The sequence below is a fragment of the Bombus vosnesenskii genome, unplaced genomic scaffold, assembly GCF_011952255.1.
Source record: "Bombus vosnesenskii isolate JDL3184/JDL3185 unplaced genomic scaffold, Bvos_JDL3184-5_v1.1 scf7180000013315, whole genome shotgun sequence".
NCBI lineage: Eukaryota > Metazoa > Arthropoda > Insecta > Hymenoptera > Apidae > Bombus > Bombus vosnesenskii.
In genome coordinates this window covers 733209-746431 of record NW_022882961.1, presented here as the reverse complement: position 1 = coordinate 746431, position 13223 = coordinate 733209, and the positions used below count along the sequence as shown (strand labels likewise).

Here is a 13223-nt window from a genome sequence, read left to right as displayed (position 1 = left end):
CCGTAACTCGTACTATAATAAGAAACTATCAATCACGAAACGATCGAGCCCATATCTCAATTTCGCAATCAAAGATTCCAAGGTCTCCTGCAACGTTAGAAAATTGGGGTAATTTCCCAGTTCCTTAAAAGGACGCATATGGTTGAAAGATGCGCAAGCTCGAGGATTAGAATGAAAAGGAGGGAAACAGAGAGGAACAGAAGGTGGGGGAGGAAAGGACGAGGCGAAGACAGAGGCCGCCTATACTCGTCGCTGAATAACGCATGACTGTCTGGCTTGAAATTATAGCATTTCGTCCCCTCTCACTCGCAGGAACTACCCCTTGGCTCTGGACGCGCTTGTTCGCTGCGCTTTCATTCAATTATGCATCCAGCTTCACCCACACCGCATCTTCTCCCTCCCTGCCTTCGCTCTTATTATTATTTTTCCGCGCGTGACTTCGCTCCAGCCGCCTTTTCTTGCCGTCTTCGCAAAGTCCGGCGTCGTCGCAAACTCTGAAAACTCGATCGTTCGTCTCGATATACCTTTTTTTTTCTCTCGCGAAATCCAGACCGTGTTGTTTCGGAGAAAACGCGGGCAACCCTCCGAGGAGTGATCGTTGACCTCTTCTTTATATTCGGAGTAACTCGCGTGAACGAGAATAAGCACGACCATGAACATCGTGTTCTCGAGTTGTGACCAATATTTTTTCTATTAAGTTATACAATCGACGAAGAGACTTTTCAGGCTGTTGCAACGAAGACATCGGAAGATAGAAATACATACTTTATAAGAATCTACATAGATTCATCAACGTATTCGAATATCTAGCGTAGAAAATTTTTATGAATACGTTATTTGCGTTATATAAAACTTTTTGAAGTGTTACCGTTGCGATGAGACGCAATTGCGACGGTTATACTGGTACTTTGAAATCAATATGAAAATGTACGTAGACGTTGTAAGATATTTATTGCCAACTTGTATTCGATAAAAAATTAATATATGCATGCATAATACAGCATCGATAGACAACTTTGTAGTCTTACACTTGTCGCAAAGAGATTTTGTAGACACATGTGGCTGTAAATATGATTTTGCTTGGACGAGTATTCATGTTTGGATGTATTTACGCGTGTATATTAGCGTGGCTGTAATAATTCAGAATAGCGAGAGGAAAAGAGAGGCGGTCGACGGCGTGTGCGTTCCATAGTCGATCGGTTTTTCACGAGGTGACGAGCTACGGTTACGGCGTAAAAATTTCAAACGTTCCGTATCGGCGCCTATAAATATTCATGCTGCGACGAAACGCCAATATATATGTAGAGTAACACGAATATGTTGAAACGACATAGTTGTAGAGCACCGAGCACGGGAAGTTAAGTATGTTGCTCGCGAGCTTTTTCCCCGAACGCGGTCTCCGTTCGCCACGGAAATCGTTGTCAGTCATCGTACCGTGCGATTACAGATTAGGCGTAATTTGCCGGGGCTGACTGGAAATAAGGCAGGATCCGCAAACACGCTGGTTGCAAACCTTTCGTTACGCGAGCTTTACCATGACGAAAAATTCGAAAACGAGCGTGGAACGCTTGCGGCGGAAGTTACGAGTAGCAGCGGCACCGATGCGTCCGTAAGTCGAGAATACCGGTGCTCGCGTTACACTCTGCTCGCGATTCTGTTTTCTGTTTGCCGATGGCAACAATGATGTTATCGAACACGATACTCCCGGTTCTCGAGCCTCGACTCTGTATCGAGAGTCGGTGATTGCGCGCGATTTGCCCGGAAGTGGCATGATATTACATGGTTTTCTATCTTTTGTTACAGGAGAGCGACAATCTCTGGTGGGACGCGTTCGCGACTGAATTCTTCGAGGACGACGCAACCTTAACCCTCACGTTTTGCTTGGAGGACGGTCCCAAGAGATACAGTAAGTTGCGACACCATGCAATTCTTCTTTCAAGAGCGTTCCACTCGATTTTCCATTGGGACCATTCGCGATTCCTATCGATGTACTAACTATTTCCTTGCTTGTGTCGCGGAATACGCGTTCCTACGACGTTATTTAGAAACGTGGAAAACGCATTTACGAAGCTTAGCGACGGCCAACGAGAAGATACTGCCTCTGGTTGGTCGTTTTTCTTTCGGAACGACTCGTTCTTCTTCACGGTCCATTGTCCTCGACGATGCTCCGTACGTGTAGCAACCGGCACGCACCGCGTTATACGCGTCGCACACGTTCTAAATAATTACGTGCCACCGCAGAGCAATTTTGCAACCGGTGGATTTTAATGTCTTCCTCCCTTGCGTTCGTTGCTGAATACACGGTAACAACGTGATTACACGTCACATCGCATCGTCATCGAGCGTAAACGACAGTTCCGCGACAAGCATTACCGTAGCAATAAGATGCAACGGAGAACTCTCTCCGTAGTCTCCGTCTCTGATCCAGAATTTTTCAATCCTTCCGACCCCAGTCTATCCTTCTCTCTTTCTCTCTTCCTCTCTTTCATTCTTTTCTGTATTCGATGTTTTTCCTTCGAATGTACCGGCAAGGCAAACAGGAACATCACCGAGGAATTACATCGAGCGGATTTTCTTCGTTGCCCGACGAAAATATCTGCACCCTGCTCGATGTCGTTGGATTAGGTACTGATGATCTGTTCATTTATGCTTACAGCGATAGGTAGGACGTTAATACCTAGGTACTTCCGTTCGATATTCGAAGGCGGAGTAACGGAACTTTACTACAATTTGAAACACCCGAAGGAGTCATTTCACAATACCAGCATAACCCTCGACTGTGATAACTGCGTTATGGTAACACATCACGGAAAACCAATGTTCACGAAGGTAAGAATTCTATTCATGCCAATCGAATGTACCATCGTTAGGCCGCGGATTTTACGCAAGTTCATTTTTTCCAAAACTAATTAAAGAATCTATATGCTGTTATTACACGCAACAAATACACCGCGTCTCATAATTACAAAATCAGTGTGGAATTTTTTATTCTTATACAGGTACAAGGTAGACAGCTAGTTGTAAAAAAAAAAACTTCATCTTTGAACCTAGCTTCGACGAAAATGTACTTATCACACTCTTACTTCATACGTTTTTGCATATTACGTATATTCTATGTATAGTTGCAGCATAACATTTCCTACGACGGCATAAATATCCGCAGTCTACTTATCATTGTTGCACTATCGATTCACGGTTTAACAATGTAAACGAAAGGAATCATGGTTCGTGTAACAGCGAACGGTTCGTTTCACGTGCACGCTTCTTCGATCATCTTATTCGCTTCCTTTATTCCTTAGCATTGTTACATTTTCAAATTTGTTCTTTACCCTCGCCTATTTCTATCCACAATGGTATTTCGTATTATACATTTCGCATTCGTGATAATAGGACATTCTCCCTCGCGCGAGTGTAAAATGAAATTTCTCACCTGCGATTGGTCGCGAGGCCAATGGTCGTGTTTATACAGCAGTTTGAACGCGTGTTTGTTCTGCAGGTATGTACGGAGGGTAGATTAATATTGGAATTCACGTTTGACGACCTTATGAGGATAAAGTCGTGGCACATGTCGGTGAGAACGCACAAGGAACTCGTGCCTAGGACTGTGGTCGGTATGCAACAGGATCCGACGATGCTTGAACAGCTTAGCAAGAACATCACCAGGCAGGGCATCACCAATTCCACCCTGAATTACCTTAGGGTACGTATATGTTAACTGTCTGCTATGAAAAGTGGCGAAGGTGTTTCGTTTTACGTTTAACGATGTTTCGAAACACCGTCTTGCTCCTTCTGTTCCATTGACTTATAGTACAATTCCATCTATTTGCTGCGTGATTTATATGAAATATAGATCGTGTGTTTGGCTCTTGTTCGACTCTTTAAGTCCTGCATTATTATCGAATAATGTATAGCTCGAATTAAAATATTTTTTACAAATCACCTAGCAGCGGTAAGTAAAGATGGTTTTGGAAAGTGTAACGTTCAAACGATGCATACTATTTTGTTACCGTAATGTATAAAGAGATTGTTAGCTCGTGAAAATTAATTGTAAAGGTAAAAACAAGACAATGTAAATTAACTTAAAGACAGTAAAAGCCACGCGCACATGATGAAACTTTCGCTTTGTGTAACTAAATACGGTATCTCCGAGCGCTGACACCATTCTACGACGCCTCAAAGAAAGAAGTAGTATCTATGAATTCCGGCCGGATCTTAAGCATATTTAATTCGTATCGATATATTTGAATACAGGTGAAACCAGTAGAATTTTTATTATCAGAATATCGATTAAAACGAAAAGATTGATTATTGTTATGTTCAACTGTTGTTTGACGAAAAATTTGAGCGCTGACCGCGGGAACGTTCTAAATATATACGTTTCTCATATGAAAATAAATCTATTCGATTATAACAGCGCGTGTCGTGATCAGTCAGAGTAATCAACGTTTTACTAAAGGGCTAAACTCGAATGAAATAAGTAATATATTATTCGAAAGCAGAACATTAAGGGCTAAATGGGCCAAGAATCGCGAAGAGATCGGCTCGCGAAAGTACGGCGGGTATCCGGGTTACGAACCACCTTCTTTTGCACGCTCGGAAGCGCTTTCACTTGCGCGTATCGTTGCTCTTTGCACGCTGAAACGATTGTTGCGTCGTTAATCGAAAGCTGACGAGAAAATATCTTCACCTCAAATTCTTCCTCGTCTCTCGACAACTATTTTCTATCAACAATCCGCTGTGTTTCTATTATTAAACAAATTTTTGATTAATCTGTTATAGTATTGCAGCATATTATACATTATAACCAAACTAGGAATACGCGTAAAAAACGAGAGGCGGAACGTCGGGCGAGCGAATCGATCGAAAACCTGACCGATGGCGACGACCGTACTAATGCGAATATTAATTAAAATGAAATTAAAGTTTTGCAAAATTTCGGGTTGGCCTTCCGGCGAAGCTCGCTCCGCTCTGCCTCTATGCAATCCGCCCGCTATCGATTACTTTAATTGTCATCATTATAATATAAAGGCTGCCGGGAAATTACGTGCTTACGATAATAATGTAAAATGGATTTCAGTTTTATTACGGCAAACATAAACCAAATTTAATTTGCTTTGGAACGATGTTCGGACGATGCGTGGCGGCGTTACGTTCCGCGCACCGCGTGCGAATATATTTTAGGAAGTTTATTTTCAACCGGTACACGCCGTATACGATAATTTTCATATTAATAGCGCGCATAAGTTCCCTGTCGAACTCGCATCGGATTAAATAACAGTCACATTTATTTTGTGTATCTATATCGACCGACTATTTTTGCGCCTGAAAGAAAATCATCGGCGGTCACTGTTTTTGGGGATAATGATATTAATACGCGCACGCGTTTCGCCCGCCACTCTTTCAGGACATTTATTTAGAGAACCGGAGAGTTAGACTTGGTCAGAGTTACCGAAGGTTTCACGGCTTTACCCCTACAACAACTGTCGAATACAATAGAACTTCGTTTATTGGAACTTGTCGAGAGACGAACAGTTCGTATTACAAGAACTCGTCAATTTTTCTCTAATTAGTATTCTCGGTTCTATTAGGTTTCTTTTTTTAAATGAATTTATATATATAAATATCTGCGTCTAGTAACTGAGATCGTGATAATCGATGGTTAACTACAAAGTTTCGATAACTATAGTTTAAATAAAATGACGTTTTATAATCAAGATCGCGAAACTATTATAAGCTTGGAACGTTCCACTAGGACCAAAGAATAAAAATTTGTCGAATTCTTTTTTCCAGTTATGTGTGATCTTGGAGCCGATGCAAGAACTGATGTCGAGGCACAAGGCGTACGCGTTGTCACCGCGGGACTGCTTGAAGACGACCTTGTTCCAGAAATGGCAGAGGACGTTTGCCCCGCCGGGTAAGAGAGGTAGACGAACAGTTGCTTTACATGAGAAGCACCAGCCAGTGGAGCCAAACGGCCGACCAGTCTACCGCAGGATTCGTTTTTCGTTCGCTCAATGACGAAGAATATTCGTCATCGACTTGTTACCGCGTTAAGAGCCTCGGTTTCAATCGCTTTCTACGACCAGAACTTCTATTCCCTTGGACCGATCCTATTATATCATCCTTTATCTCTTGGAGCTGAAATCCATTGGGAAATCGCATTGTCGGACCACTTGGACGAAGGCTAAATTCGCAAATGTCGCGTACAAAGCGTTTCACGGCGTCGATTTCACGGTGAACGCGTATACTTTATCGTCGTTGCGTACGATTATAAAGTTAAAGTAATAACGTTCGAAAGAAATTGTTCGCCAGGTCGTTAAACATCTCGACCTTGACGTTAGAACTTATTAAAATGGAACGTTTTGAAAAGAAGTCATTTCGAATACGAAAAATGGTGGCGCTTCCGTGAAAAGAAAAGATCGACGATCCGATTGCTTGCGATCGTTGCTTGTAGATAGCAGCGGTAGCTGATTTTTCCTCTATCGACGTTGCGTGAGGTACTTCTCCTTGTAGTCTTATCGTTTGTTTTTATCATGCGTATGCGCTGCACCGCGTTTCCTGTTTCACTCGTAACTCACCACGTTCCCTCTCAATTATCCGGCGCCCCCGTGTTCAAGGTCGAGGAAATCATGGAACCGAGCGCGTTAAAATCGTAAGAGCACATCGGACTTACCTCGATGCGAATGCGTGTTTCTCTGTAAAGATATATTCTTCGTGAGTGCCGACACTTCTTAAGTAGCTTTTTTTTGATTGACAAAAGCGTTTAGAGAACGCGATCTATCGATCTTTCTATCTGTCTGTCCACCGATGCATGCATGCTTCTGTGTGTCAGAGACCTTTGATTTGGAGAAAGGTCCAAAGCTGGGTAGCGGTCTGAAGTTTCTTAGCGCGCTGCTACATGGCTAGCGTCCTCTTCGACCGGTCGAGGCACGAGTTTATCGAGAATCTGTTCTTTCAGAATCGCAGAGGCCGGCCAGTAAACGGAGAAAGCGAAAGGGTAGCACGCCGGGGCCAGGAAATAACGCGCCGCCTGCGCCCAGCAAAAAGAGATCGCCGGGACCTAATTTTTCTCTGGCGTCACAGGTGAGCGTACTACGAGAGTCGTTAGCTTTATCGTAAAACGGGCTGCAGCCGAAGCGTCCTTTATCGAAGGCTGTGTCTCCGCTTTTCAAACGATTCAGGACTATTTGTTCTAACAAAACGCTATAGAACAAAATCGCCGTTTACGATACGTAATCGGTAAGGCTGTCTGCCTCCTCTTCTAACGAGTGACTCTGTCGTTTAACGTTTTTCTCTGTACTCCCCTGTCGATCCAGGACGTGATGGTTGTGGGTGAACCGTCGCTGATGGGAGGGGACTTTGGCGAGGAGGACGAACGAGTAATCACGAGGTTGGAGAACACGCAGTACGACGCTACGAACAGTTTGGACCCTCATAGTCACGACACGCCGGGTGGACCACCTCCGCATCCTCATCAATTCCATTCGGAACCGACCCCGGGTAATTCTTGGCCTCCGGATCGCGGTCCTGGACCGCCACAAGGAGGACCCGGTAGTCAGGTAAATGTCACCCTTTCCAAACACGTTTGCGAGGCGCTCGAACAAGAACGAAGATTCCAATGTCGAAGCGTGACGTGCAACGGGGGTTACAGGGAGTTCAAGGCGGACAAGGCGGAGGAGCAGCAGGTGTACAGGGAACGCAGGACGCCAATCAACAGCAACAAGACAAGAAAAGCCCCGCGGTGAGCCAGTGAGGCCAGGAGTCCCCGCGCCCCCCCACCAGGGGGCGACGGGGGCGCAGGCCCAAGAACATGGCTCCCTAGCGGGGCGAGAACCCTAACCTCCCCGGCGCCTACTTGGCCTCGTCTGGCTGTTCGGCCAGCAGGCTGTCGCACGTTGGCGTACATCCGCTGGCCTGTCATCAGGCTGGGCTGTCCGGGCATCATACGGAGCAGCAGGTGCAACTAAGCCACGCCGCGGTGGCCGCTGCTGCAGCCTCCATGGGGATGGAATCCCCAGAGCTGGTCGCGGTGGCTCATTACCAGGCGCAACAGCTTCAGCGACAATTGTTGGCCGAGCAGTCGGGTTCGGGCACGATGCTGCCGCCGGCTGCTCAGCCTACTGGTGGAGGTTTGACGCAGTCGTTACAGCAGCCGCAGCAAGCTCAACTACAGGGCCAAGACTCGCTGCAACAGCTGATGCAACAGATCTTCTGTTTGCAACAAATCGAATACTTTTTCAATCAGCGTGTTCCCAAGTGATCGCGATCATCGTCGTTGTTGTCACCAGCGTCGCCATCGTTGTCGTCGATAGAGGATAAGATGATAATTCGTGGCTTTGGAAGCGGTCTGAAGCGATCATGAGACACGAAGAACTCCGTTACCGATAGAGAGAAGTGGTGCGCTCGCGTTTGCTTCGAACCGTTACAAGCTTCTCAACGACGATCTTTCCTTGTGCTGTGACCGTGATCGTCGAGAATCGCGCTGTTATATTCGAGGCTGAGAATGGACGCACAATTCCGTTCGAGGTTTCCACGTCTACAGATACATAGATACACATACGCAAGCGTGCGTACACACGCGCGCTCGCGCTCATACACACACACACATGTACATGGAGAAGTATACATATACGTAAGTATGTTTCCATTGGTTGAGCCTCGAATGGAGAAGGGGAGATGTACGGTGTCTCCGAATTCGTGAAGCTGCTGAGGAAATAAACGATCTTCGGTAGTCGAGCGTGTTCCACCTCGCGTTTTGCTGTCTGAACGGTCCGAGACACCGTTGCGAGAAAAGTTAATCTCTCGAGATTAAATACGGGCCGTGTAGCGTGTGATAAGACATTATGTCAAAAGAAACAAAATATATTAATGAAAAAAATAAAAATAGGAGGATGATTGACTTTCAGTGAAATCGTTATAAAGGAAGTGGCAGAAGAAGAAGATACGATATGGGGAATAAAAGGAAACGATTAAGTTGAACGAGAACGATACGCCGCGCACGGCAGAGACGATCGTTTGCTGTGGTGCGAGCTGTGAATGAATCTCTATCCGTCAACAGTATTGATATAATTAATAAAATAAATGAATATAAAATATTGTAAGAGATATATCGTAAGTACGTATTGTGCAAGCGTATGCGAGATAGGAGAGAGCGTGGTGTGATATATCGAATTGGAGGATGAGAGGATGTGGGTGTGTAAGAAACCGGATTACCACTTAGATTCGAAAGATTCTTAAGCGCGGAGCCCGATCGAACGCCAACGCACAGGCCCTGATTGTCCCTGTGTTGCAATCTTTCGAACGTTTTATCCTTTTATTGTTGCTTGCTCTGACACCGAGGACGAGGAAGAAAGGAAGGAAACGGAAAGCGTTTTCGCGCTCGTCAAATGATAAACACGAATGGAAAATGGCTGGTGTGCGATTTCCACTGCGGACGTTCGAGCGATCGAGATCGACGTAGACGCCCGTCTATTGAGGAAGTAACAGGGATTAGAGTAATTTTAGAACGTCTGAGGGCTGCACCGAAAATCGGTTCTCGTTGCTATTCGAACGTACTTTCTCGCTGTTTGACGTCATTTATGATAATTTATCGGTTTATCGTACGATACACACAGCACAGCGCGTACCCACGTCCAATCATTGTGTGACCTTTACGGGATATAATATTTTTTATGAGTCGTCAGTAACATTTCCACGGTGTGCATGTGCTTATTTTGTTGCGCTAGCCGCGTGACAATCGTTACTTAATCACGATACAATGATTTTTCTTCCGTTTTCTCTTTCACGACAACGAGATACGCGTATATACATCTTTGAAAATGGGCGGCAAAGTAAAAGAGACAAAAATAAAAAAAAAAAAAAATAAAAAGACGAAGAAATAGAAGGAGCGAAACCTCTATATACACGGTACGATTGCGTACACTATGAATCATTCTAGCATAAAGTTCCTTGCGCGTTACGTTTGTACATGATATATGTTCCTCATTATATGCTTATACGTTTGTTCCTATTTTTGTATTACTCGTCGTGATTCGTTGTGTTCTCTTCTTTCGCTGTTAAGCTCGAGCCAATCATAACAGGGCATTATATCGACGATTTCACAGGCGTTTCTACTCGAATCCTCGTCACCATATATTCAACTTTTTCGAATAGTAATCGTGGTCGAACGCGTTTCCGAATTAAAACGTCCACGTTCTGTTCTTTTTTCCCCCTCCTTTTCGCCCCCCTTCTTCCCCCCTCTGCTTTTAGTAAACATACCACGGACATTCACACACAGTTTTCTTATTCTATCCCAAACTATTTGTCGTTGCGTTCAACCATGGAAATTTACAGATGAGAATTAGTGTACCTAAAGAAAGATTCGAAGTTGTTCGCGTGATGAATTATAGTCGTCGCTTAGCGTACGATACGTTTACTTGTAAGAAAGAAACGTTAATCTAGTTTTTCGAGATTCGTAGCTATTTATTAAGTTTCTTTCTTTCTACTCAACCGGTGTCACCACGAAGACATGACGTTGGTACGAGCTTTGCTTGCGATTACGATTCGATTTTATATCTCGATCTGATAACACATCAAACACTTTGCGTCTATTATCGTTCGCAACAATCGTTTTCTTTTTATTCTTTTTTTTTTTTTGTTTTCTTTTTTTGTTCTCTCTTCGTTCATCATGAGAAACGTGGCACGTTTTCTCTTGAAATCATTCGCTTCGATCTTCTCCATAGATCTTTCCTGGTTCATCAGTTTTGGATTTGAAGATTATTCGAGCGTCGAACGAGGCTTGATCGATGGACAGATGATGCGAATCTATTATCCGACTTATGAATTCGGTGTCGAAACAAGGAATTCATAAATATGGCGATGCAAATTGTGAACGGAGAATCAAATTTTTCGAATTAAATTTGCCGTGTAAAGCAAATGTAAACGAATTCGAGCCATTGTTGATGCGTTTATCGGTATTTCACTATACTGTACGGCTTTGTTAGCCAGCGAGATGGTTGAAGAATGTAACGCGGCCGTGTCACGATGAGTTTTACGATGATTGATTCATGTGAAACTTAATTGTGGTACGTTGAGCTTCGTCTATGATCCATATCGACGGTTTACTTGTCAGCGGATGCTTCGAAAAAAAAAAGCGAAAGATCGACGAAGGCAATAGGGATTGGGGAAAGGGCACGAACGTCGGCGTTTCATCACGTCCATGAACTCTGCGCTTTCGGGTGGTTCCACTTGAGATACACGCGTCGCCGGTTGCCGCAACGGCGGTCCGATGGCGGACGTTAGCGAAACTTTTCCGAAATATGTACAAAGTCATCGTAAACACGCGTCATGCACGATATACATGATCACACTATACACCGGAGAACGACACAGAACACGTTGCGCCCATACGGTCGTTCTCCTATTCTGTTCCGTTTGTTTGGAATGGAGGAGAAAACGGCGCGGCGGCCATATCTCGCGAAACTTTCACCTCTGCCAGAACACGAGCCGTTCGCGTCGCGGTTGTATCGCGAATATAGATATTTTGCTCTTTTGGTCACTCGGCTGTGCGATACGCTAGAGAACGTTCGAATGAAGCAAGGCTTTGAGGTAGAGAAGAAAATAGCCGGTTGAGAAGAGAAGCGAGAGTGGACCGAGCGAGAAACGAAACAGCTAGGCACGCGCATACCATACACACGTACACACACGTTCAGAGATCACACACTTACGACTACGAATCATTGAATTAGATAGGTAAGTTACGCGTGAAGCCAGTACTGTCCCACGGCGTGAAAGTGTGCGAAGAAACAGAAAAAGACGGAAAGATAGAAAACGATCGGAGGAGAACGAAAACGGTGTGCGTTTCTTAATCAGAGAGTTCAGTATGCCTGATCTAATGCCTTCTCTAATACAGGCAAGTGAAATTATTAGGAGGGAAAATTGATGTGTGCGAATCAAAGAGTGAATGTGACTGCTTGGAAGACCGATAGGAAGAATGAGACCTGCGCGCGTTAAGTGTGAAAGAATAGATTTGAAGAGAGAGAGAGAGAGAGAGAAAGAGAGAGAAAGAGAGAGAGAGAGAGAGCAGGATTAAATGCAACCGATTATTTCGACACGAGCATGCGGTGGGTTTTAGGATAAATGATCTATTGAAAAATGTTGTATATTATTACGAATTATAATGACACTATTATAATTAATTAATTAATTAATTAATTAATTATTATACCCTAATAACGTGAATTGAATTTAAAATAAAAATAAAAAAAGCGGCAGAAACAGAAAACGAAATGATGGAAAACACAGACAAGAACCGAGGGATATAACGTAATAGGCAGATGAAAAATAATAAAGAAACAAATTTTAATTGTTTGCAAAGCACACACTGAGCCGGAGAGTAATAGCCCGAGGTTGTGAACGCAGTCCGATCAGATATTTAGCCTCGTCGTCACACTCTGTCGGATTGTATGAATAAAGAAAACAGAAAAAAACAAAAGAAAGGGAGAGAGAACAAGAAAAATCAAAAGGTCCAAGCGAGGAAGCGTTCTCGCACTGGCGAGGATCGTAAAGGACCGAATGCTTTGCCAACGAGAAGAGCATCGACCAACTTTCCAACGAAAACCATTTTCTTCTGTCGAGTTTCTCTCGCTTTCATACCGCGACCATTACACGCGAACCCTGTACATTCTTTAACTTTGTAAATTTTTCTGCTAGTAAACGAATTCGGATTTTACGTACGTGTGTACTGTTTCATTGAATCGTCCGTTGTCGTACTTTAGCTTCTCGCCAATTTGTTGCTCGCGTTCTGCGAATCTTGGCGATGCTTCGTTTACAATGTACAAACGTAAAGCCAGGACGTGGCGAGGATCGAGACGATTGCGCTTTTAGTCCGTTGTACCTTCCTTTCCTTTTGTAAAATAATATTCGTCGCGAGTCAGGGATCCAACCAAGATCTTCGCCATCTCTTGGCAACCTAGTTCGTTTGACCGAGTATCGAAATCATGCAAATTAGTTTCAAACGTTGCGTAAAAAGATGGGACAGGACACGATGAGACGATTACCATCGATTATTAGCTTTTAACGATCCGACGAAAGTAAAATTCTTTGAATGCGGATCTCGCACTATTTCATAAAAAATAGAATGTTTCTCGTTGATCGATTCTTCTGCCTTTCTCAATGCAAAATTTTTCAGAACTAATTTTCTTTGTTTCGTTTCTATTACCAAAAAAAAAAAAAAAAAAAAAAAA

At 43.9% G+C, this 13223-nt stretch overlaps 1 protein-coding gene across 3 annotated transcripts in view; it reads left to right on the top strand.

Annotated features, from left to right (window-relative positions):
• LOC117235322 (LIM domain-binding protein 2) overlaps positions 1-12709 on the top strand; it is a 75266-nt gene extending 62557 nt beyond the window's left edge. Inside the window, exons 3-10 of one of the 3 annotated variants that reach the window (XM_033497219.1) lie at positions 1804-1906; positions 2657-2829; positions 3497-3700; positions 5791-5923; positions 6959-7083; positions 7317-7559; positions 7652-7741; positions 7823-12709. In XM_033497219.1, coding sequence (XP_033353110.1) covers positions 1804-1906; positions 2657-2829; positions 3497-3700; positions 5791-5923; positions 6959-7083; positions 7317-7559; positions 7652-7741; positions 7823-8260 — 1509 coding nt within the window. In that variant the 3' untranslated portion in view covers positions 8261-12709. Of the gene's footprint in view, positions 1-1803; positions 1907-2656; positions 2830-3496; positions 3701-5790; positions 5924-6958; positions 7084-7316; positions 7560-7651 lie in introns of all 3 variants that reach the window. The other 2 variants (XM_033497218.1, XM_033497216.1) reach the window with 2 other exon arrangements.
• The last annotated feature ends 514 nt before the right edge of the window (positions 12710-13223 follow it).